The 25,050-nt window shown below is 36.6% G+C and overlaps 1 protein-coding gene across 9 annotated transcripts; it reads left to right on the forward strand.

Moving 5' to 3' along the window:
* On the forward strand, nt 1-25,025 carry pbrm1l (polybromo 1, like). Of its 9 annotated transcripts, none has more exons than XM_073952827.1 (30): nt 10-417; nt 3,000-3,145; nt 3,242-3,339; nt 3,892-4,039; nt 4,204-4,356; nt 4,473-4,589; nt 4,722-4,790; nt 6,136-6,234; nt 6,334-6,419; nt 6,502-6,593; nt 7,240-7,447; nt 7,539-7,680; nt 7,780-7,862; nt 7,953-8,232; nt 8,383-8,488; nt 9,406-10,069; nt 10,509-10,720; nt 10,871-11,068; nt 11,168-11,325; nt 13,192-13,434; nt 13,517-13,662; nt 13,869-14,026; nt 14,544-14,727; nt 16,329-16,536; nt 16,872-17,070; nt 18,975-19,172; nt 19,649-19,810; nt 21,985-22,043; nt 22,129-22,333; nt 24,267-25,025. In XM_073952827.1, exons 2-30 carry the CDS (start codon nt 3,011-3,013, stop codon nt 24,428-24,430), a joined length of 4,974 nt encoding a protein of 1,657 aa, XP_073808928.1. In that variant the 5' UTR covers nt 10-417; nt 3,000-3,010; the 3' UTR covers nt 24,431-25,025. The 9 variants fall into 9 exon arrangements, with proteins under 9 accessions (NP_001003535.2, XP_073808928.1, XP_073808929.1 ...); XM_073952828.1 differs by having other exon boundaries at nt 18,975-19,088; XM_073952825.1 differs by having other exon boundaries at nt 10-115.
* The last annotated feature ends 25 nt before the right edge of the window (nt 25,026-25,050 follow it).

Consider the following 25,050-nt stretch of genomic DNA (forward strand, 5'->3'; position numbering starts at 1 on the left):
GACTGAGGAGGTGGGACTTTGCTAGCCATCGACGCTAACTGCTGGCTATCAGTTGCTGCTCTGTTGTTACAGAAGGATTATTCCTAACTGCGCCAATATCGTCGCGATAATACGGGTAAGTTCCGTTGTTTCTGAAACATTTTGTTCCCACATATGTGTATTTATCCAGACAATAATATTCTAAGAAACCGAAGAGCGTTTTCCAGTGAAGTGAGTGTGCACTAGAGCACGCCGCAAGAGCGCTCTTTTGTTTGACTGAAAAACGGAGCGTCGATTGGCTGCTGTCGTTTAGGGATTGTTTACCGGAAGATTAGCACGCTGCTAAGTATGCAATTCATAATAACAATGTAGATGCAGAAAGCATATGAAAGCTTCTGGTGGATATTCAAACGTTGAAGCTGGTGTGGAAGAATTCATGTACGGTTGATGAATTAATGTCTAAACTTTTCTTTGTCCTCAGTTTAGTGCTCAACTGTAATATATTTGACTGGTAACTTAGACATTCAGTAAGTACGGACAAATGTACATATGTTTATGTGCAAAGTTAACAAAAGCAAACATGTTGTTTTGGAATATAGTGAAATAATGTGTGATACAAATCTGTAATATTGATGTTCTACCGTAAAACTAATACTTCATGAGCAGTTTAATGATACAGCTGGTGCTTTCAGATTGACATTTACAGTATATATGAAGAAGTTTGTTTATTATACATATTTATACATGTTAAAGATTGATATTTGACAACATACAAATGGTCACTCACTTAATTCAGGTAAAGTTGGTTTTAGAGCTGCATGATTTAGAAAAATCTAACAATGCGATATATAGAGATATAAATACAATTTATGTTTTTACCATATGACTTAATATCTATATTTAGAAATAATTTATAGTGTTAAATTAATTGGGATGGTTCTGCAGTGGGAGTGCATCTCTAAAAAATCTGTAAACAATCTTTAGACTTTTTGGGCTGCTCTTTGCAGTGCATTTCTGTTTTTGCATGTATTGTGTTTATTTTCACACATAAAAATCTATAAATACAATCAAGAAAAATATACAATTTAAATAAAATGTTTTATCGTTTCCCAAGTCTAATAGAACTCAAGTACAATAACTTAATGATACAAATAATTCAATAAAATTAATCCATAGTTAAGGTCACAAATGGTAAAATTTTTATACCTGAATATTTTTAAAATCATTATACAATCGCAGACATCAAAAATGCTTGCAAATGATAAATTATAATACAAACTCAACATTGCATATCCTGCGATTTGACTATTATGAATGATTACATTGCGATATCGATGCTGAAACAATATATTGTGCAGGTCTAGTTAGTTTTATATTCACACATTGATTGAGGGACAACTTGAGACATGGTAAGTAAATTGTTTACCATGCTACTATTGAATATTCAAATAGCTTGCAAGTATGAGTTCAACACTGTATTACCACTATTCAATTGACTGTGAACAATGTTGTACATTGATAGTCTTTGGCTGCTACTACAATCTTTCTATTTAGAGTTAGCAAATAATACTTTTTCTGAAAATGTCATAATAAGGAAAAAGTCTGATTGTGTAAGCATAAAACAAACTTTACCCCAGTAAATTACTTTAGATACAGTTATGGAAAATGAATATGTTAATATTAAGGGTATGAGTTTAGTATAGGGTTTAGTAGGTAGGAGTTAAAATAAATGTTGATATTTCTTTTAATCTACGAAGATCTGATAATGTTTCTTTCACATGTAAAATAAAAACATTGGCATTTAGGCCAAATTGTCCAAAATGACCCTTGGACAGAAATACAAATGCTTTTATTTGTTGTGAATTGAAATTCAGGGTTATTCCAGCAAATATTGATAACTTAGCTCTTCTGATAGTTAAACATTGGCATTTTGTTGTCTATTAATGTCTATTATATATTACACACACACACACACACACACACACACACACACACACACACACACACACATATAYAYATATATATATATATATATATATATATATATATATATATATATATATATATATATATATATTACACCTTTTAGTTTATATGCAAAATATGCTCTATATCAGGGATTCTCAACTGGTGGGCTGCTTGTGGGCCACGAGATTTTTAGTTGAACTATTTAACATATCCGCATAGTTGTCCAAATTAATGTCCTGTCAGTGTTTTATAACGAACACTCACCCATACAAGACAATTTAGCGAAGCTGTATTGTTTTTCTGCCATAGAATGTAAAATAAACTTGCAAATGAGCTTCACACGCGCTGTGCCAGAGGTGTTCACTGTTTCTGTCAGCGAGTTCCCAATAATATCCAGCTGCAAACTCAATCTCCATCAGATCGCCGCGTTTCTGTATATTTGTCATTTGTCTGTATATTTTTGAATAGTGGATATTTAATAGTGGATAGTCAGTCCAGTTTAAAGTAGAAGCTGGTTTTTTGCAATCTCCCTGTTGACCTGTGGTTCTCTTTAAATTTGTGCATGTTTAAAAAATTTTTTTTTATCTATATATATATATATATATATATATATATATATATATATATATATATATATATATATATATATATATATAATAAATAGTATAAGGCACAACAAATGTATTATATATGGATACAAATGTATATTTATATGTTAATAATTAAAAGTTTAAATGAACATTTCATACTAATATTTTAGAGAAAATGACAGACAGGTAGGCCTTCAAAAATTGCTCAGAGAAAGAATTGCGCCCCGAAGTGAAAAAGGTTAAGAACCCCTGCTCTATATGACAAGTTTTTTTTTTATTTTAAATTTGGATTAAATTTAATTTAAGAATGAAAATAATGCAGTTTACACAAACACAACTAAATTGCAAATCAATAAAACTTTCAAGTGATTTCTTAATATTTTGCATAGCTGTAGGATTCATTAGTCACAAGTTGTGAAAATCCTGCATCTGAAAGGATATGTTTTTGGATTATTGGAACAGGTACTGTCTCAATGGGCTCCAAGAGAAGACGAGCCACCTCTCCCTCCAGCAGTGCCAGCGGAGGAGACTTTGACGATGCCAGCTCATCCACGCCAGTCAGTGGATGGAAGAGGAGGAGAGCCTCCAATGCTCCTTCTGTTGATCAAGTGAGTACATGGGGTTTAGTATGTTAATTAATATTTTACTAAGCACCCATTACTGGTTTTGGCAGTTTGTTTACCTTAACTGTATCCTGCCTTTAGATTGCTGTGTGCCATGAATTGTACAACACTGTTAGAGATTATAAAGATGATCAAGGCAGACAGATCTGTGAGCTCTTCGTTCGTGCACCAAAGAGGAGGTATGAGTGTATTCCTTATCTTTAGTGTACACTGAATGATGATAGTGGTTTGTTTCACTGTTTGGTTATTTGAAGGTGGTTAAAAGAGGTACAACTCTAAATGTTTTACATCCTGCTAATGCCTGCATTTATAATTACAATTGTGCATAGATTGGATATAATGAACAAGTAAAGAAAAAATAAAAAATAATAAAAATATTTATTTTTTTTTGTTTATTTCAAGATAAATCTTTCTATATGATTATGAAACCATGAGTTCAGTTCAATACACACACTGCCTCAACATTTGTTATTCTGCTTAGTGTAAATGGGACCAACAGTTAATACATGACAATTTAATAGTTAATAGAAATTAAGTCATTAAAAATGCAGCAATATGACTAAAATAATTTTTTTTAATAAATAAATAATTCAAAAAAGGCTCAATTGTAATTGATTGTTTGATTCGTTTTAAGATAAATTTTACAATGTGATGAAACAAACCCTGAGCTGAGTGAATGCAATAGACACTAATCTATGTCTCAATCTCTCCTCATCATTTTCTTGTTTTAGAAATCAGCCTGATTATTATGAAATAGTGAGCCAGCCTATAGACATGATGAAAATACAGCAGAAGCTCAGGGCAGAGGAATACCAGGATGTGGAACAGTTTTCAGCTGACTTTCATCTGCTAATTAATAACACCAAAGCTTACTATCAGGTAAGTTTGCACGTAAACATTTAAGTCCATTAATTATTGATGTTTCTGCCACATGAATAAGCTGAGTCTGTCTTTTATTTTATGCTACGAATGCACATGCAAAGTTGCTCAACATCAAAACAATTCAGAAACACTAATATTCCTCTTATGTTCTCTAACAACAGGCTGACAGTGCAGAGCACAGAGCGGCATCTAAGCTTTTGAACGTCTTCCTATCTGCCAAGAATGAACTGCTGCAGGGTGGGGATGGAGAAGAGGCTGAGGATGATGAGGAAAGTGAAGATGCGGAGAACACAAACGCTTCTATGGAGGAGGAGGTAAAGAAAATGCACTGACAGATGTAGACCTTCAGTATTTTTTTTTTTTAAGATTTCAGTCCATAGACATCCAGACTGATATGATATTTTTCCCTGTGTACATTTGTAATTAACAGAGACCACCAAGCTATTTAAAAGCCATACTGGAGCAGCTCTTGGAGGCCATCGCATCCTGCACTGATTCCTCAGGGAGGCTTGTTAGTGAGCTCTTCCAAAAACTTCCTTCCAAACTGGTAAGACCCAAGCGTGTGCACTTGATTCAAATCAGACTAATTTGTTACTTTCATAAAACCTAGTTTAGGTTGGATTTTTAGTGATAAATGTTGTTTATTTTCATTGATTAATTTTTCTTTTGTTTGTTTCAGCATTATCCAGACTACTATGCTGTCATAAAAGAGCCAATAGACCTACGCGCTGTGGCTCAGAAGATCCAGGTATTGAAAACACAGTAGCTTAATGTAGCAATATAAACTTGCTGTAATGTGTGTTTGGAGATGTTATGTTGTAAAATTTCAGAGGCTGTTTATGTAAAATATCTTCAATTGTACATATTGATATGCAGTAAATAATAACACTTCTCAACCAAATTTTCATGAGATGATAAGTATTATAACATGTTAGCATCTTTATTTATTCTCCTTTTTCCATGGGTCAGAATATTTGCAAATGGTGTTAGGCGATTCCAGTTATCTTCTTATTTGTTTTGATGTAATTTTAGGTAATTGCAATAATTGTAAATGCACAGTATTTGTACCAGATATAGTTTTGTTGTTTTCTACACTATTCTTCTAGTAATTTATGCATGGGTAATGAAAAGAAAGCCAAACATTCGCGATTGATTAACCAGTGGAATCTTCTTTTGCTCTGCACGTTTCCTACTGCTAGTCATCAACACTCACACAGACAATTTCACGTGCAGACCCACAGAGATGGGCCTTTTGCACCAAAATGCATCAGACTGTAGTTTCTGAATCTTCTAAAATGTCAGAGATTTGGGTTTTACTTTTGCTTTCTAAAGTTGCTGTTGTTTGTATGCGTTTTTGCATTACCTTTTCACAGCTGACTGTGCTCGTACAGTCGCAAGTGAAACATATTAAAAGATGAATCATTTAATAAAGGACTCAAATAAATTTTACTATACACTTGGAGAGAACAAAATATTATGGCCGCAAAATATTAGTGCACCATTAGAAATGGCTAATCAACTAATTTGCCTTGTTTAAATAATCTACTCATTTTATTCTAGTAATTATTATAATTTTTAGCTATAATTTCTTATTTTTATTCCTTTTTTTTGTTATTTATTTCTCATTTGCTGTATATTTTATTAATTTAATGATGGTAATGTATTGCATACTTTATACATATCTAAATTATTTGGCAATACTGTACTAAATGTCTTACCAATAAAGCAAATTTTTAGAGAGAGAGAGAGAGAGAGGGGCCTTCACCTGTCAGTGGGTGCACATGGCTCCTAAATAGCATAAAAGAGAAATAATGGATTTCTTTTATTTCAACAGCCTTTTTAATAACTATCCCATTGAAAAGAAAAGGTGTATAACAGGGTCATAATTAATAATAATATAGCTAAAAATCGTGTTATTTTTTGTCACATAGTTGATCACTTATGTGCTGTGGGTAAAAGGTGTGTTTCAATCCAGCTATCACCGCAAGTATATTTCAAACCTGGGGGAAGCACTGAACAGTATATTTCTGCTTTGCCAAATAATGTTCATATAATATTGACTTTTAGAATATTAATATGTTCTTCTGTTGTAGGGGGGACATTATAAATCCATCAGTGCCATGGCCAAGGACATTGATCTTTTGGTAAAAAATGCCAAAACCTACAATGAGCCAGGATCTCAAGTTTTCAAGGTTGGGAAACTATATTAACGTTATGTACTTTATGCCAATATGCTTCCATTATATGTAGATCTAATCTAGCGCAACAATCTCCTTTTTATCTCTCTTAAGGATGCTAACACAATTAAGAAAGTGTTTGCCCAGAGGAAGATCGAGATCGAGCAGGCTGAACCCACTAAAACCAGCCTCCGCATTAGGCAATTTTTCTTTTCTTTAAAGTGATTGCTTTGAAGATGCATATTTATGTTTGTAACATGCTTTTTGTATGTGTTTTGCTAGAAACCGGAGGTCTGCTCAAGGTGATCGTCTGTCTGCCATCACCATGGCTCTTCAGGCTGGATCTGAAAGTGATGAAGACTCCATTCTCACAGGTAGATGTTAAACGTTGGCAGTCAATTTGAGAGCGGATGAGAGCGCTAAATAAGCTGGACTTATACTATGAATTTTAATAATCGTATAGGATTGTAGCTTATCATACTGTATGAACATAGTCGACATATCACGCTGTAGGATCTAAGTTGTCATAATGTCAGACAGTACATCAATTAAGACTTGCCAAACTTGTACAAGTAAGAAGACTAAGGAGTAGCCCACATTCTGAAAAGGTACCTAGCTGTAATCAAATAAGCCAAAGTTTTAATTTTGCACATAAAATCCATTTATTAAGACATAATAAAACAAAAAAGCCACTATTTAACATTTTCCTGCAAAAATCAGACTCTAGGCTCTCAAAACTTCTGACACTGCTATCATTATATCTGAAGGAAAATTTAATAACAATTAATTGGCCAATAATTAGCTTTCGGTAAACTTTAAATCAGTGATTAAAGACCACAAATCTTAGCGTAGGATTATAGGAATCTTTTAACATTTACAAAAGTTGTCTCGTTTGACAATATTGTGGCCAGAATCACAGACTGTAAGCTCGGATTTATGACCTAAATGCATTGGCAAGGTCTACAGTAGAATATATATCTGAAAATTCAATACCCTTGACTCTTGTTCTCTCTCTCTCAGGGACTGTGCGTTATGACACTGGAGAAACCGAGGCCGATTGTGGTCTCAGTGCAGGTGATCCCATCCTTCTTTTGTATCAGGCAGTGCGAGGAGCAAGAAGTGTTCAAGGCCTGCTCCTCTCTGAGCCCTTTCTCCAGCTGCCCTCGAGAAGGGAATACCCAGATTACTACCATCAGATCAAAAACCCCATCTCTCTGCAGCAAATCAGGTTTGCATGTGGAACAAATTAAGAAGCCTTTGATTAAAGTCTTTAACGTTAAAGTCAATATTTACAAATTGTGTTCATACGTTCTTTATAGGGAAAAAATGAAGAATGGCGATTATGAAGCAGTCGAGCAGATTGAGGCTGATCTCTCTGTCATGTTTGAGAACGCCAGACGCTACAACATGCCTAACTCCACCATATACAAACGTGCACAGAGACTACAGCTCATAATGCAGGTGAGTCTGTTTTGTTAACAAGCTTTTGAAGAGCTAACACATTAATGATAAAATGATGGGTTAAATCTTTATGTTAATTATTATAATTTTTTTTTTCAGCAAAAGAAAAGAGAGTTTCGAGATGATGATGAAGGAGATGTCTCTACTGCTAATTCTGATGTGGGAAGTAGTAAAAAGAAAAGGTGATTGACTGAAATGAATCTTGCATTATAAATAAATAATTGAATCATCTCTGATTGTCTTGCATTGGTTTCATGATCTGTTTGTTACAGCCACAAGAAGAGCGCCAAGAAAAATCGAATGAAGATGCTGTATGCTGTGCTGACCGATGCCCGTGAGCCAGGCTCTGGACGGCGACTTTGTGACCTCTTCATGGTGAAGCCTTTAAAGAAGGACTACCCAGATTACTACAAAATTATTCAAGATCCAATGGACATGCGTACCATTGAGAACAACATCCGCACTGAGCGTTATAACAACGAGGATGCACTTATGGAGGACATGAAGCTTATGTTTCGCAATGCCCGCCACTATAATGAGGAGGGATCTCAGGTGAGCATCATTATGTTTACATGGACACCAAGATTTCGATTAGATTTTAATAAGATTAAGACAATACTCTAATTAAGAGTCTACCATGTAAACAGCGATTTTGCCTTAATCCAGAAAGTCCATGAAATTCACGTTTTGATGAACCCTTAGGTTTATAATGATGCAAATGTCTTGGAGAAGATGGTTAAGGATAAACAGAAGGAGCTTGGCCCTGCTCCAGAGGAAGATGACGTTGGCTCTCCCAAACTCAAGCTTCGTAAGTATTTATTACATCTGCATACTTGAATTCAGACATACTAATTGAGATGCTTATTTTGAATGTAACTTTTATTATTACAGGGGGTCTGTGTGGACTTAACAAGTTTTAAAAGTTGATAAATTAGTGTAAATAAATTTAAAGTCCTTTTAAAGTATTAAAAAGTCTTAAATGCTATTTTACAAGGTTTTTTTTTTTTTTTTTTTTGCTGAATTTAATCTGTGAATATTGAGATGCTGTGTAGTTTATGAAATTGATAAAATCCTGCTAGATTTGACATCATGTTGCATTGTTTGCTGCAGTAAACAAGGCAACAGTGTTATTTCTGCAGTTCTATAGGAGCCACCTGCTGGATTAGCATTTTTATTTATTCATACGTTCATTTTCCTTCAGCTTCGGCCTCTTTTTGTCAGGGGTCACCAGAGTGGAATGAACTGCCAACAACTTTGGTATATGTTTTACTCAGCGGATCCCCTTCCAGCTGCAACCTAGTCCTGGGAAACACCCATACACACTCAAATTCACACTCGTACACATACGGCCAATTCTGTTTTACCTAATTCACCTATAGCGCATGTCTTTGGACTGTGGGGGTAACCAGAGTAGCTGGAGGAAACCCACGTGAACATAGAGAGAACATGCAAACTCGAACCAGCGACCTTCTTGTTGTGAGGCGACAGTCCTAACCACTGAGCCACATGCCACCTGTATTTTTATTCAGTATTTGATAATGTTTTAGTTTTGGATTAGTTTTTTAAAATCGGTATTTAGTATAGTCACTAATGTTTTGTTGAAACAAAAAGAGGTTATGAGGTCTTGAATTGTATGGAAAGAGTCATTAGAAAGGTATGAAATTTCACTCTCTGGTTCCTGTATATACCCTGTATTAAGTAAACACTAAATGCCTCTTCTTCTAGGCCGTAGTGGAGTTGCAGTCTCCCCTAAAAAGGCTCGCATCCAAACTACACCACTCCAGCAGAAGCTCAGCGAGCTCTACGAAGCTGTTCGCAACTTCACAGACAATCGTGGCCGTCGTCTCAGCACCGTTTTCCTGCGGCTGCCATCCCGTTCTGAACTGCCTGACTATTACGCTGCTATTAAGCGTCCAATCGACATGGAGCGAATACGCAGCTACATGGTGCAGGGACGCTACCAGGATGTTGATTCACTGGCAGAAGACTTCATCCTCATGTTCAACAATGCTTGCACATACAATGAGCCAGAGTCTTTAATATATCGTGATGCTCTGTTGCTCCATCGAGCATTTCTGGAAGCTCGTAGACGGATTGAGGAAGAGGAGAATGGAGATGAAGGTGGTCTGGGGGGTTTGTCGGTTGCCTCTCTTGTGCGTGAGCTCATCCGAAACCTCTTTGTGTCAATGATGGGGCACCAGGATGACGAAGGCCGATGCTATAGTGACTCCTTGGCGGAGGTGCCTGCAATCGACCCAGCTAACCCAGATGATCCACCCCTTACTTTAGAGATCATTCGCAATAATGTGGATAGTGGCCGCTACCGGAGACTGGATGTCTTCCAGGAGCATGTGTTCGAGGTGCTGGAGAAAGCTAGACGTCTCAACAGGTAAGCAGAGAAGAGTGTGAAAATCAGCTATTCTTGTCATCATTATTTAAACACCATTTCTGATTTATTCATCAGTTTGAGCTCCCCCGTTGTATGATTTTTTGCCCTTTTTTTCTGTGGAATAATAAAAGTATACATTTTAATTACAAGCCAAAATTTTAAGCCATTCAATTACTAACTTAAAGTAATTTTTTTATTTAAAATATTGGCACATATAGACATTTTATAAGATGTTTCTGGTGCTTTTTCGTTCATTTTATTTGGAAAACAGTTGCTTGCGTATTCTGTAAAATAATACTCTGTATAAAGAAAGGATATAAAGGTTAGAACATAACTAAGATGAGAAAAATCTTATATTCTTTATGGTCTATTCAGAGTGTGATGTTAGATTTATGATAGTCGAACTCCCTTTGTTTCTAAACTTCTTTCGTGTTTTCAGGACTGATTCTGAGATCTTTGAGGATTCTGTGGAGCTGCAGCATTTCTTTGTGAAGATCCGTGATGAGCTGTGCAAAAATGGTGAAATCCTGCTGACCCCAGCACTGAGCTACACATCCAAACATCTGCATTCAGACATAGATCAAGAAAAGCGAGAGAAACTGCCCCAGGAAATTGAGGAAGACCAACTGAAACGGGAGGAGGATAAAAAAGGTTTTATGCTTTTGATGTTTAAGGCATTTCTTCACTATTGCTTCTAGTATGTTTAAAGTTATGGAAATACACCCTAAGATACTTTTGCTTCTTGCTTCTAAAATGTTTTTTTATATTGAAATTGTATACGTTTGCTTTTATGATCAATAGCTCTTCCAGAAGGGGACAAAGCAGAGGGTCCTGCGGAAGGTGGCCAGTGGCCATCAGGTTCTCAAAGCTCTTATAGTCAGGACTGCAGTTTTGAAAACAACACCTACAGCATAGGAGACTACGTATATGTTCAGCCCGCAGAAGCAAATTTACAACCCCACGTTGTCTGCATTGAGAAGCTCTGGAAAGATGAATCTGGTGTGCATTCTCACTTATCAGAGTTGCTTGTTTGAGTTTAATTTGTGGTCATCAGTTATACTTTTTTGTTTTTTAATAAAATTGATATGTTTTCTGCAGGTCAGCAGTGGATGTATGGATGTTGGTTTTATCGTCCAGAGGAAACCTTTCATCTGGCAACACGCAAGTTCCTGGAGAAGGAGATTTTTAAAAGTGACTACAACAACCGCGTGCCTTTCAGCAAGATCCTGGGCAAGTGCTTTGTGTTGTTTGTAAAGGTAAGTTTAAATGTTTTGAATTAATCAAATACTTTTGATGATTCATCAAAGATTTATTCATAAATCAAATAGATTTTTTAATGAATAGTTCACCAAAACATGATCATTTTCTGATAATTCAAATCATTTACTCAACCTTCACTTCTTCAAGACCTATTTGAGTTTCTTCTGTTGAACACAAAAGAAGATATAATCAGTTCCATGCAAATGTCAAGCTTGCCATCATTTTTTTTTTCTTCCTAAAACCCTTTCCAAGTTTTTTTTTTGTTTTTTTTTGTGTAGGCTTGTATTTTACAGGATTGTTGTTATTAATGTTTTCAAATGATAATATGTGATTTACCAAAATCACACGAGTGCCAATTTCACATCTGTCACATCCATAATGGAGAGACATCCCATCCATAACGAAGCTTTTTCTCGCATAGAGGTGTGAACCTTGACTGGTCTCACAGTTGATTATCATTAATGCCATCGATTCGGTTCAATTTGAAATCTCGGTGCATTGACGGTGCTTTCCATACACAATTTGATATTTTACTTTACAGCACAAGAATTATTGAATTAAAATGTATAATTTTTAAATACATTTTCTGTGTATTTGTAATACAATCTTGTCTTTTGATGCAAAGAGTCAGATTTATGAACTGTACCTTCAGTTTTACCTACTTAAGAAAAAAAAATCAACATCAAACAAAATTCAAGTACAAGCACAGAACAACATGAGCATTTAAAGCAAATAAACAAACATAAATATTATCTCACTTGCTTTTTGAGCGTTGTCGAGTGAGTTCTTAAATGCTTATGAATGGTGACGTGCTCAACAGAAAGGGCTCTAATGCTCTTGAGATGTTCACTGAGTGGCACTGATAAACTGCTGCGGTGATCACAGCTGATCCATGGTAGGCGCAGAGGAGAAAACCCGCTCTGCAGATACACTTGAGTCTGGAACCACAATCAATGTAACAGCCGAAAGGAGAGGAAGCGTCACGCCAGCAGGTCAAACTGGCCCCAGTGAGAGAGAAATAGATTACTTTCTCCACAGCAGTGAAATAGGGGCTTCTGCTGAATTTTAATTACTTGTGCTCGAATCCCTCACCATGATATTCTACGGCAACATAGCGCTTATGAGATAAATGACTTCAGTACGCAATAACCGGTCAGGATCAATTACTGAACCGACACCAAATTGTTCGCGTCTGCATCGCGGTGCACAGAAGAAACAATTAATTTTGACAACCCTATTGTCTCATTAATGCAAAAATGTAAAGTAAAATAAAATCAATAATTTTTGTTCTATAGTTAGCCAACTCTCATCCTCTTGATTAGCATTGTTTCTTTGGGGTAGTGTAGTTTAATTTACAGAATTTCTACAATGTATGTTGTAAAATGTAAACTTGCTAACATTTTTGGTCACATCCATAACGCATGTTTATTTTTATCGTTTAAAATAAAAAAAAATTACAGATTGGTATTTTCTGGCCCCATAACTCTGTGGTTAGTAGTTTTTGGAAAAAATAAACAAGTTTTAAACATGTTTCATGTTAACATAAACTTTCTCTGTCAATTTATGTTTAGATTTTTACTGCAAATGTCACATCCATAATGCTGGAATTGCTCAAATTTTGAAAAATGCTATTAGCCTTTATTTTTCCTACTATGAAAGTCAATAGATCCCGTCAACCACCATTCTTCAAAATATTTTCTGTTGTGTTCAACAAAAGACTCTAATATAGGTTTAAAATACATGAGGGCGAATAAATGAGGTAATTTATTTAGATTTTTTTGTTTGTGTGTGAACAACCAGCTTAAATTTTACCTTTTTCTAACAAGCTCTTAAAGTATGGTGAATGTGGATTTGTTTTTTAGGATTATTTTAAGTTGCAACCAGAAGGCTTTAAACCCGAAGACGTGTATGTCTGCGAATCCCGATACACTGTTAGGACCAAAGCCTTCAAGAAGATCAAAATATGGTCCATGCCACCCAACTCTGTCAAACTGCTCCCCAGAGAGGTTCCTTTACCTGTAGTTCGAGTCGCCTCCATGTTTGTCGGTGCGAAAGACAAAGCAGCTGACCTTCCTGATGGAGAGAGTGGTGGATTCATTGAGAAGGTACAAAGAAAATCTTTTTTTTTTTTTTTTTTTTTTTTTTTTTTGGTTTTCTTGAGTTTAATCCTGCAAATATTCAACACAGGAGCGAGAAGACGTTCCAGTTGAAGTTCCCAACGGGGAGCTGGGTTGCCAGTATTATGAACAGCTCCGCTATAATGATATGTGGCTCAAGTTGGGCGACTGTGTTTACATACGCTCCCATGGGCTGGTGCGACCACGAGTTGGCAGGTAGACAAATTTATACTTTGTATTATCCAAATACCTCATCTTAGAAGTAAAAAATTACTAGCAATATGTTTACATAAATATTTTGAGTTGTTAATGGTTAATTCAATTAAAGTTTATGCTTGTTGCGTTTTTCACAATAATTATTGCTTCAAAAGGTGCACATTATTGTATTACAATCAAATCTATTTTTGAATTAATATTGAAAGGATTGAGAAGATGTGGCTGCGGGATGGAGCTGCATTTTTCTTTGGACCCATCTTCATCCACCCTGAAGAAACCGAACACGAGCCGACAAAGATGTTCTACAAACGTGAAGTTTTCCTCAGCAGCCTGGAAGAGAACTGTCCTATGACCTGTGTTTTGAGTATGCTGTTATTCATTTTAAGACATTCTGTATCAGTCTGCTGTCCATCCATGACTCAAAACTCGTCAAACTGTGGGTGTTCAAGCTGTGATAATGAAATTGTGCCAACCATTCTTATCGCATTCTGGTGCTTCTGTGAAATGAGTCTCTCGGCATGCTAATGAACACAAAGACACTGGAAATACAATTAAGCCCTGCTTCTTGTAAAAGTCTCCAGTGATTTTTATGGTGTGAGACAAGCCACCTCAGTATCCTGAACGGATAATTAAAGCAGTTCGGGATCGCTTGGTGAGAACAAAAAAGCAGTCAAGTGAAATAAATTACAGTATATCCGCTAGCAAATATCATGTTAAAACTTATTACTGTGCTTAGCCACAAATGGGATATATGCAGCCGATTAAGTTTTTGAACATTTCCATTTTAGTTCAGCTTTTTCATTTTTTAGTTTCTTACCCTCAAGACTGTTTGAAATCTTCCTACAGTGCTAGTTTTAAACCTTCTCTCCTTTTTTCCTCAGGGAAATGTGTGGTGTCTTCCTTTAAGGACTTCCTTTCCTGCAGGCCAACTGAGTGTCCAGAGGAAGATGTGCTTCTGTTTGAAAGTCGCTATATTGAGAGCGAAAAGCAGATGAAGAAGTTTAAAGCCCTTAAACGTTTCTCCCTCTCAGCCAAAGTGGTTGATGATGAGATCTTCTATTTCAGGTGCATTTATTTCCTACATTTTTTGCAGTGGGAAGTATTCAAGTATTTTTCCAGCGCAAGGAAGTTCTTTAGTATGTCTTGTTACTTTATCTTGTTGTAAAACTGCTATTGTGCTAAACTGATGTTCAGTAAATACTTTTGGAAACATCCTTGCACAGTCAAATGCACAGCATTTTAAAGTATACTTTGTTTGATGATATTCCAGAACAATCCACTTTAAACATCCACATTAGAAAAAAATCATCCTTGTCCAGGGATTACATTGATTTTCTTTCCGAATGAAAGAAGCTACAAAATGTTGTTTCTTGTTTAAATTAAAGTTTAGAATATATTTTAATCCCCTCATTTTGCTCTTTTGTAAAAACGGTAAAACCAGTGTGGACACAATGGGGCAAACTAAAGATGCTTTTCCACTATTGTGCTAAATGTTTTAGTACAGTCAGAAACCTTGAACCTTGTTTAGCATGATCACAAACCATTCATTCATTCATTTTCTTTTCGGCTTAGTCCCTTTATTAATCAGGTGTCGACACATCGGAATGAATCGTCATCTTAACCAGCATATGTTTTATGCAGTAAAATGTCCCTCCAGCTGAAACCCATTACTTAACACCTATACACTCATTTACACATGTACACTATGGACCATTTAGCTTACCTAATTCACCTCTACCGTATGTCTTTGGACTTCTGGGGGAAACTGGAGCACCCGGAGAAAACCCAGGCAAACACAGGAAGAACATGCAAACTCCACACAGAATTACCAACTGACCCAGCCGAGTCTCAAACCAACAAATTTCTTGCTGTGAGGTGACATCGCTACCCACTGCGCCACCGCACCGCCATTACAAACATTTCTTGGCACAAAATTCTAGGCACATTTAGGCAACCATGCTGAACTTGTAGGACTCATTTGCATTTGATGTAGCCACTCTGTTGTCTGGATACTCTCCATAGTAGGCTTAACAGCAGTGCGCTGTTTATTCATTCATGTTTTAGCTATTGAGCAAAGGAAATATCGGTAAAAAATAAAAATAAAATAAATTTAAAAAAATAATAATAATAATAAAAAAAAGAGTCTTAAAATCAAAAATATCTAATCATTATCCAAACATGCGCTGTTTACAATACAATTACATTGCCAAGGCAACAACTGACGCATTTCTATCACATTCCACATAGCTCCGTTATCAGCACCACCATAGAAAAAGAAACTGTATCAAATGGAACTGTTAAGCAAAGAGAACCGTTCAACCTCATGCTGGAAAAGCAGCTTTAATGCAAAAAAAAAACAATTCTGATAGCTTGTGCATTCACAAAAATCATGTGGGTCACACTCAGTACTTGTGTGACAAAATTTGCAATCACATAGTTATTAGCCCTCCTGTGATTTTTATTTTTTTAATTTTTATTTAATTATTTATTTTTTAATTCTTTTACAAGTATTTACCAAGGGGAAAATATTTACTTGGGGGAAAAAATATACAGGGAGCTAATAGTTCCGACTTCAACTGTATGTGTAAACACTTTTTATTTATAGCTTTGAAATCATTAGTTGAGTTTAACCCCACTCTGATGCATATAATTAATTTTCATTTCAGAAAACCTATCGTACCTCAGAAGGTGCCATCTCCCCTGCTAGATAAGAAGATTGAGGAGCTAGAGGCTAAGTTTGCGGACATGGAGGATCTGGATGATGATATGGATGACCTAGATGATGACGACGAAGAAGCAGCCGCAACGCCCTCAATGCCACCCAGTCAGGCGTCCACAACAAGTGACATGGATATGCCTTACACACCACCACAGGTGCCATATATGTTTCAGAGATGTCAGCCATTGCTCACACTATCCTGTTTTACATGCAAAATAATTTAGATTTTTTTTCTGTTATGTACACATGCTGCAAATGTGTTTACCTCATTTGCCATAAGCAAGTTAACGCCAATATTCTGGGCTCTACAAACAAGACAGATGGTGTTTGTCCATCTATTGGAAACATGAATCATTTATAATGTGCTTTTCATCAGTTCTCTGAAGTAATTTCACATTTAGATTATGAAACTCTTATTTGAATATGATTTGGCTAAGCTTTATTCATATTTATTAATAGTTGTCATCTTTTCTGTTTCCCCTCTGCTCAGTCCACACCAAAGATAAAGGGTATGTCCAAAAAGGAAGGAGCCAAGCGTAAGATCAACATGAGCGGCTACATCCTGTTTAGCAGTGAAGTGAGGTCTCTAATAAAGGCTCGTCACCCTGATTTCTCTTTCGGAGAGCTGAGTCGTCTGGTGGGCACAGAATGGAGGAATCTGGAAGCTACTAAGAAGGCGGAATATGAAGGTACATCTTCAGTCCTTACTGAGAGCATGTGTTAGTCCTGGTTACCATGGATACTAATATATTAAATTGCCAGTCATGGTCGAAGCTAAATAGTTTTAACAAGGCACTGCAAAGATCACATGCAGTTCAGTCAGAATGTAAAAGGGCTGTATCTGGAATCTCAGATGTAATGTTCATGTTCACAGTGAGAGATTTAGCTTTAAAAAGAGAAATAATCTATTTATTTAAAATCTTGAAATTAAAATGGTTTATTGACTGTGGAATAAATAGGATTTTTATGCATATTTTGTTTATCCATGTGCTTATGTTTTTCATCTAAATGACTTCCCTACTGCTAGTGTTTACTGATAAAAACGAGGGACAACTTGTTACAATGAGGGTGTGCAATACTGACAATTTATTTTGGGAGGATTTTTTACCCAATAATGATTATTCAACAGTTATGTAGTAATTTTGACTGGTTTAGGGCTGGTTTATACTTCTGCGTCGAGTGATCGATATGACCCACGGTGCCTGCCTTGTGCGTAGCCGTAGAGTTTATACTTTTGCATGCTGTTTGCGTTACACTGCAATAACACTCCCGAAACACTAGCTGACAGTTGGTTATGTCCCTCTGTATCGAGTTTCCTAGCAGGTGTTCTGTGTTTTTTAATGCTACCTTAATGTACAATTAGGTAAAATGCACTTATTCAGAGGTTGGAACCAGCGGTCATGCAATAACTTTAATCATAAGGTAAACAAAAGCTGTAGCTCCTTCATGGGACTCGACACTTGTAAGCACTCGCTCCATTGGGTTCGCGGCTCTCAGCACCTCCCACACTCACAGTTACCCAGCTGACCAATCACAGAGCTTGCGGTATGCATTGTTGCGACGTGTAGTTACATTTTTGAGAGGGCTATGCGACCACTCGAAGACTGTGCTTGAGCTTGACGCAGAATTATAAATCAGCCTTTAGGCCTGTTAAGTATATTTGAATAAGACACGAAAATGACATCTTAATGATTAAAGACTAAAAATCTTAATGCTAGTTTAATGCATGTTTGTTGAAAACAGCTGATTAATTTATAAACCAAACAATATCTCTATTAGTGGATCAGTGAAATATTGACACAAATACAGATTGCTTTAGTATTGTGACCCCTACAAATGTTCTGCTCGAGCTTTGTTTTAAAAAAAAAAAATCATGGGTGAAATATGATAAAATGGGCAATATTGTGATAAACATTTAAACACCTTTACACCTGCACATGCACATACAATATTATTGTTTACATAAGTCTGCGCTGCAGTTTTGTCATCTGCTGCTTTAAATGTTTAGGCTCTTTAAAGCAAAAAAAACACTGATGCCTGATCATTGGTCACCAGCAGGGCAAATAAATTGTTGTGATTCCAACTATATTGTCCTAGTTGTTCTTTATATTCGTATTATTAACTTCTTGTTCATCAAACTGCTGTATGAAATCAAATTTGTATTTGTGATCATTACACAATGAATGCTTTAGGACTTTTTTGGGGGAATTTAAGTGACTTGACACTGTGTTTGCACATTGTTAAAGAAACAGTTACAACATTATTGATTAAATATCACCCTCAAATAAGATTACATCAGTATTAAAATACAGCAGTCCAATACTGTTCCACAATTCTTTCTTTTCCTTTCACTGCAAGATCTTATTCATGCCGACTTTAAATAAATAAATAAATAAATAAATAAATAAATATAAAATGTCATGATTTGTAGATTTGTTTATTTTACTGGGATCTATGGTATTCTTTCCCCTTTTTAACTATGCTACGCACAGTATAAGATGCTATGCTGATGGGATTCATCTATATGCCAGCTCTTTATCTCTTGATAAGATTGTTTATGAAGATTGTAATTAATTTGCCAATGTTTTGACAGAACGGGCAGCTAAACTGGTAGAACAGCAGGAGCGGGAGAGGGTCCTTCAGCAGCAGCATCAACAACAACAACAACAGCAGCAGCAGCAGCAACAACAGGCTTCCCCAAGAGCAGGTACCCCAGTCGGCACAATGATGGGGGTGGTACCTCCCCCAAGCGCTATGGGGATGCTTAACCAGGCCATGCCACCTGTCCCAGGTAACGCCAAATCCCCTGACCCATGCTGAAAGTGACAGACGCAGCATCCGGGCACCCTCCGACAATTCTCATCCATTTAAATCCATCTCAATCCTCAACCCATCAACCTCAATCATGTCACTATCTGGCCCATACCAACCAAAAGTCTACCCCATTATTGTCAGTTCAGTTCATTTCACTAAATATCTTTTGTGTGTATGATTTTTTTTGTTTGTTTGTTTGTTTTTGAATATTGCTACCTCTTTTTTTTATTCCAAGTTGCATTTTTCTTTGAGCATGACAACCTTTTTATTAACCCATAAATGTCTAGAGTTCCTGTTTACATGCCTGAAATAACCATGTTTGAATATTCACTTGTTCATCTCACCCTTTCGTAGACATTGACATGACTGTTATTTTGTAGTTGCATGACTTGTTTAGACTGCTGCATGTCATCAATGCATGGATCTTTTTGTGCTATCTTCTCCTCACCCAAGGCATGATGGGAAATTATGGCCCGCCCTACATGCCTATGCAGGGTCCTGAGGGCATGATGGGCATGGGTGGCACTCCACCTCATCTCATGGGGGTGCCCCAGCTGCCTTCCCAGCACTACCTTCTACCAGGCATGGCCGGGTACCCTGGTATGCCCCATCCGGGTAAGAAGCACCCTGATTAATCAGGAACTCCACCTGAAGATCTTCTGAGCAGCTCCAATCCAAATTGGGGGGAAATTTTTAATTTTTTATCATAGCCATAGCTTTGTTCCAAATACTAGTGAACTAGTGCCTAGACATCGACACTTTTTTTGGTTTTGAAAAAGAAGACTGTAGAAATCCTTGTCCCTAGACTATATCTGTATCTCTGCATGATCTAATTTAAGTTATCCCTTGTTCATAGAGGGAGAATATTCACACAACATGACTAACACATATTTTCTTAGTTTAATTAGTTCACAAGATTTGTCATCTCCACTTTTCTACTCACTGACTCCATTGAGTCTCTGGCTGTGTTTCTACCTGATATAAACATGCATTCGTGGTGAATAGATCACAAGTGGCTTTAGATTCTATACATCACTGTCACAGCAGCTCTCATTGAGACTGCTGAAGAAACAAAGCCATGTTATGCATTTTAGAAGAGAGTAGGAAAGCAAGTGAATGAAAATGCTGTTGTTAGCAAGTATGATTTAAATCGTAGTCCATCTGTTTTGCTAAAGTGCAGTTAGGTATGCATACCCTGTCTTGGCATGCTTTCTAGAAACTTCTCAATGATGGCATGTTCAGTCGGTATGCAGAGAGGAGTGGTTTAGGGGCTGTTCAAATGGCTTCGCATGAAGGTTTGCATAATAAAAGCAAACGGACTTAATGCTTTAAACCCAAAGAATTTCTTGAAGCTAAACAATCTCAGAAAATTCAGACTGATGAAAATGCATCTTAAAATCAGGTGTAAACAGGGCCTTGGTTTTATACAAATACAAGCTTTTTGTTTGGTGATAATTTAAAGGCACACTATGTAATTTTTGCCACTAGAGGGGGCGTGTTTACAACAAACAAAGGTGTAAATGATGGCTTTGTTGGCATGTGGCTCGCAACGACAAGTGAACAGTGACCTCCATCTAGGTGGGTTGTTGCTAAATCAGATATGGTTGCGGCCGGAAGTTAACAAGAATTATTTATTAAATTTCCCATTTATTGTATTTTATTAATGCCAACGCCCAACCCTAAACCCAACCGTCACAGTAACGTAAAAACAGTAGTTGTACCGATTTATTTTTGTTATCTATTAAATTCCCCTATAAATTGTATTTTTTTTAAAGCCTACCCCCACCCCAACCCTAAACCAAACCGTCACAGTATTTTAAAAATATAAATTATTGTTATACAGTGTCATAAAAATGCGACTATAATTAATGTACATATCGCACTTCCGGCCGGCCGTGTATCCGATCTAGACTTTACCGTCTACACGAGCAACAGTCGACCAGGTGGGCGTGTCGAGCAGCGGGAAAAGTTGAGAATCCTTTAACTTTATGCAAATGAAGAGCAACTCTTAAGTGATCCTCTCTCAGGTTGCTCAGAGGCTGTTTGTATTCTCTGTGCTGTAGACCTTAACAGACCTACGTTTGCAGCAGATCGTCACCCAGAGCGACAGGCAGCTACAAAGTCGCTGCTAGTGGGAATGAGGCATTAGCTGTCAGTGTTTTTTTATTTACAAAGGTGTAATTTGATGGCCTTGTGGCTGAGTGTGGAATCATGGGAGTTGTTGTCGTCATTACATTCTACAAGACCTACAAGAAAACATATTCACAGCTTCTTATCATGGTAGTATAAAGCAGAGTTAGGCTGAAATTCAACAAAGCAAAACAAGAGCCTGAACAATTGCAGATATGAGACGAGTGAGCGAAAAGAGGTAGATATTTTATTATTCCACAGTCGTCCACTTCAGTTCTTCCGATTGTGATCGTTTTATGCTGAATACATTTTAAGCTCCGTCTAATGTAATGCATGACATATTAAAGCATCTTTGGTGTTTCCCTGAGGGTGTGATGTCATTAGCATTATGACAAAATTACTGTTTTTTCACTAGTTAAAATAGCTTATTTCTCTAGATTTGAGCATTCTTTAAAAAATTTGGGATAAATATAGCTACGTAAATCCACAAAAGCATTGATCTTGTGGTTTTTGGATATTTAAATGAAATAATCTTACATATTGTGCCTTTATCTAATAAAAAAACATTATTTATCCTGTCAGTGTGCATTATTTATAACTTGTTTAGTCATACTACATTTCCATATTTAAAAATATATGTTTCTTTCATTCCTTCTCAGGTGTGATGGTCCCAGGAATGAATGGAAGCCCTGGTCCCGGAAACCCGTATGGCATGCAGGTTAAGATCATATTTTTTCAGCTTTCAGAAGTGATGCTAATGCAGATGCAAATTGTAATCTCTTTACTACTTTTTGTCTTCTTAGATGGCTGGATATGGACCAGGACAGCAAGCTCCACCCCCATATCCAGGTCAAGGTCAACCAGGCCATCAACAGCCAGCCCCACCTATTTTTGTTGCTCCGCCTCCAAAACCCCAGCGTCTCCTGCATTCAGAGGCGTATCTGAAGTACATTGAGGGCCTCAGTGCTGAATCCTCCACAGTTAGCAAATGGGACCAGAGCCTTAAGGGTAAAACGAGTTTGCATATGTAGGGTTATTAATTTTTTTTGTTTTTTTTTGTTTTTTATTTACCGAAGATGCATTTAATTGATTCTAAATTTCTATTCATACTTGGTGTTTTCAAGAGTTCACACTTAGATATTGCTTGATAATATTAGCAGATTTGGCAAGCTTATCCTGGGAGAGAACCCTGAGCTTGGAGATAATTGATCCTAGGGCTTCTGCCTGGTCAATGAACGCGTAAGGGGGTACGAGATCAGGTAGTTTTCGAGAGCTCCCCTGGTAACGGGGAAAGGGAAGATGGGGTGGATCGGGGAGATTCATCAAAAACGAAGATAAAGCAGGATTGCTAGATGGGATATTTATTCTAAGTTTGGAATAATTTGATTGGCTTGCTAATGAATATGGATGAGAGACCAGCCGTGATCAATCATATCACATGCTTCTCTCGAAATTATGGCTCATTCACATTCTGTCGTATGGCGGTGTGAAAAGGGGCGGGATTAAACACGATGATTAGCCATTAAAAAAAGCGAGTGATTGGATGTTTTAATTTTCTGCCGAGATAGGTCATGTTTTGATCTTTGATTGGTCTCACGCAATTATGTGATGCGATTTCGCAGCTAAGAGTTGACCAAGCTTGAACTTTCCTACGCAGTGAACTGTGTCACATAAGCCAGGGGTTCCCAAACTTTTCAGCATGCTACCCCTAAAATAACAATACCAGTGATTCGTGACCCCCAATATCCTCTGAGGTGGTTATAAATACAGAAAACTTGCATGCAATGGCGCACACACACACCAATAGACCAAAGTCTATTCTTCGTTTAAATTTTTTTTTTTTGTATGTCAGTGCTGTAAATGGGCCAGAAAGTTTAACCTGGTGTTATAAAATCAATCTGCTGCATCTGACGCTATTGTCTTTAATATAATGTAATTACCCCAGGGGTCGCAATCCAATAGAACTAGTAAATAAGCTACTATAGTAACTATAAACAACTGTTTTTTTCTCTTCAGTTGGTTATGGATAAAATATGGTAATTCTTATGGCCTAATAATAATAATAAGTAGATTTTTGGAAATCACTAGGCGACCCCCCCCTTCATTGTTCCGCGACCTCTCAAGGGGTCCCGACCCCCACTTTGAGAACCACTGGCATAAGCTAGCGTTTCCGGTTTGACGCATTCACGTGCGTATAATGGAAGTTTATAAGGAGAAAAATGCTGTGTGTGACCGCAGCTTTTTCATTTTGTGAAACATCACTTAATGCATTTCTTTTGCCCACTTTAACATATTTTTTATTTTTATGTTTTGGATGGGTGACTGGGCTATTTCTGAACTTTCAAATTTAGCATTAGTCAAAATTAGGTTGTGCAGTTTACATAAGAACGTGAAAGAAGACAACGGAAAGCAATATATGCTCTGTAAACTGCAAAACTACTAGAATTGTTTTGATTTGTGTTAGAACCAGTATACTAGTAAGAAAACATTGTGATTTTTACTTTTTTTTGCTTTCAGACCAAGCTTAAGATGTCAAACAGCAAAGTTTAAATTTCATCCGGCTTGCACACTTCTGGGATATGTTATGTTTAATAATTAGGTCAGTTCATGGACACAAGGTGGTCTTCAGTGGCTTGAGTATTTACATTACAAAAGCAACCCACTCAAATCAGTTCTTTTTTTTTTTATCATTTGAAGTGGTCAAAAGTGTCCAGTCTTAACATTTAGACCTGTGTTTAGTATTGTCCCACAAAAATGCGTCTTAGCCAATGTAAACAGGGCATTAGTTCTTAGACTACCATTGACATATGACATTACTGCCATTAACATCTTTAACATTGTGTTTTTTTGGCATTTATTTATTTTATTTGTCATTATTTTATATGGATACTATTATAACATAACTTTGTGATGATTATCTTTCTGGTTATCTTTGCTTCAGCACAGAGAAAAGACTGCCGGCTTAGTAGGGAACAGGAGAGTCATCTCCCTACTCACTGGCTGAAAAGCAAAGGCGCTCACACCACGATGGCCGATGCTTTATGGAGACTCCGAGACCTGATGATGAAAGACACGCTCAACATCCGACAGGCGTACAACCTTTAAACCTTTACCTTTTACCCTAAACTCTCAGGACTCTAATTTATGCAAGACTTTTCTCCAACCAAATCTTTCCCATCATGACTCAAGATGTGATCAAGTGTTAATGTACTGTCGCAAAAGTGCTTCAGCAATAATTATATCTATCAGTTGTGTGTGTGTAAATGCGTGTGTGAAGAGAAAAATAAACATTTTCCCACCTCTTTTGATATATATATGGAGCCCTGGAAAGAAGTCACACTTTTTTAATTCATAACTAACATGGATTTGATATTTGTCATTTGGACTGTTACCTCAATTAAGGTTGAGTTTATGAATACTACATCACAAGTCTTCACAAAGTTTTACATCTATGACTATTCTAAAATGCTTAATATGAGTTGTTGAAGAACACAGTAGCATTTTATAAAGATGTTTTCTTTTTATACGGAGGTAAAACTACATGAGCTCCTACTTATTTTAATGATAATGCAATTTGTTATTTTTACACTGTGTACATACAAAAAAATTGTGTGAACTGTTGCTTATTGAACACTGCTGCATTAAAAAAAAGACAAAACTGTGTCAATTACACCAATAAACGGCATTACAGATGGATAAAGTGCGCTTCAAGTGTGTCCAAAACA

The sequence above is a fragment of the Danio rerio genome, chromosome 6, assembly GCF_049306965.1.
Source record: "Danio rerio strain Tuebingen ecotype United States chromosome 6, GRCz12tu, whole genome shotgun sequence".
Taxonomy (NCBI): domain Eukaryota; kingdom Metazoa; phylum Chordata; class Actinopteri; order Cypriniformes; family Danionidae; genus Danio; species Danio rerio.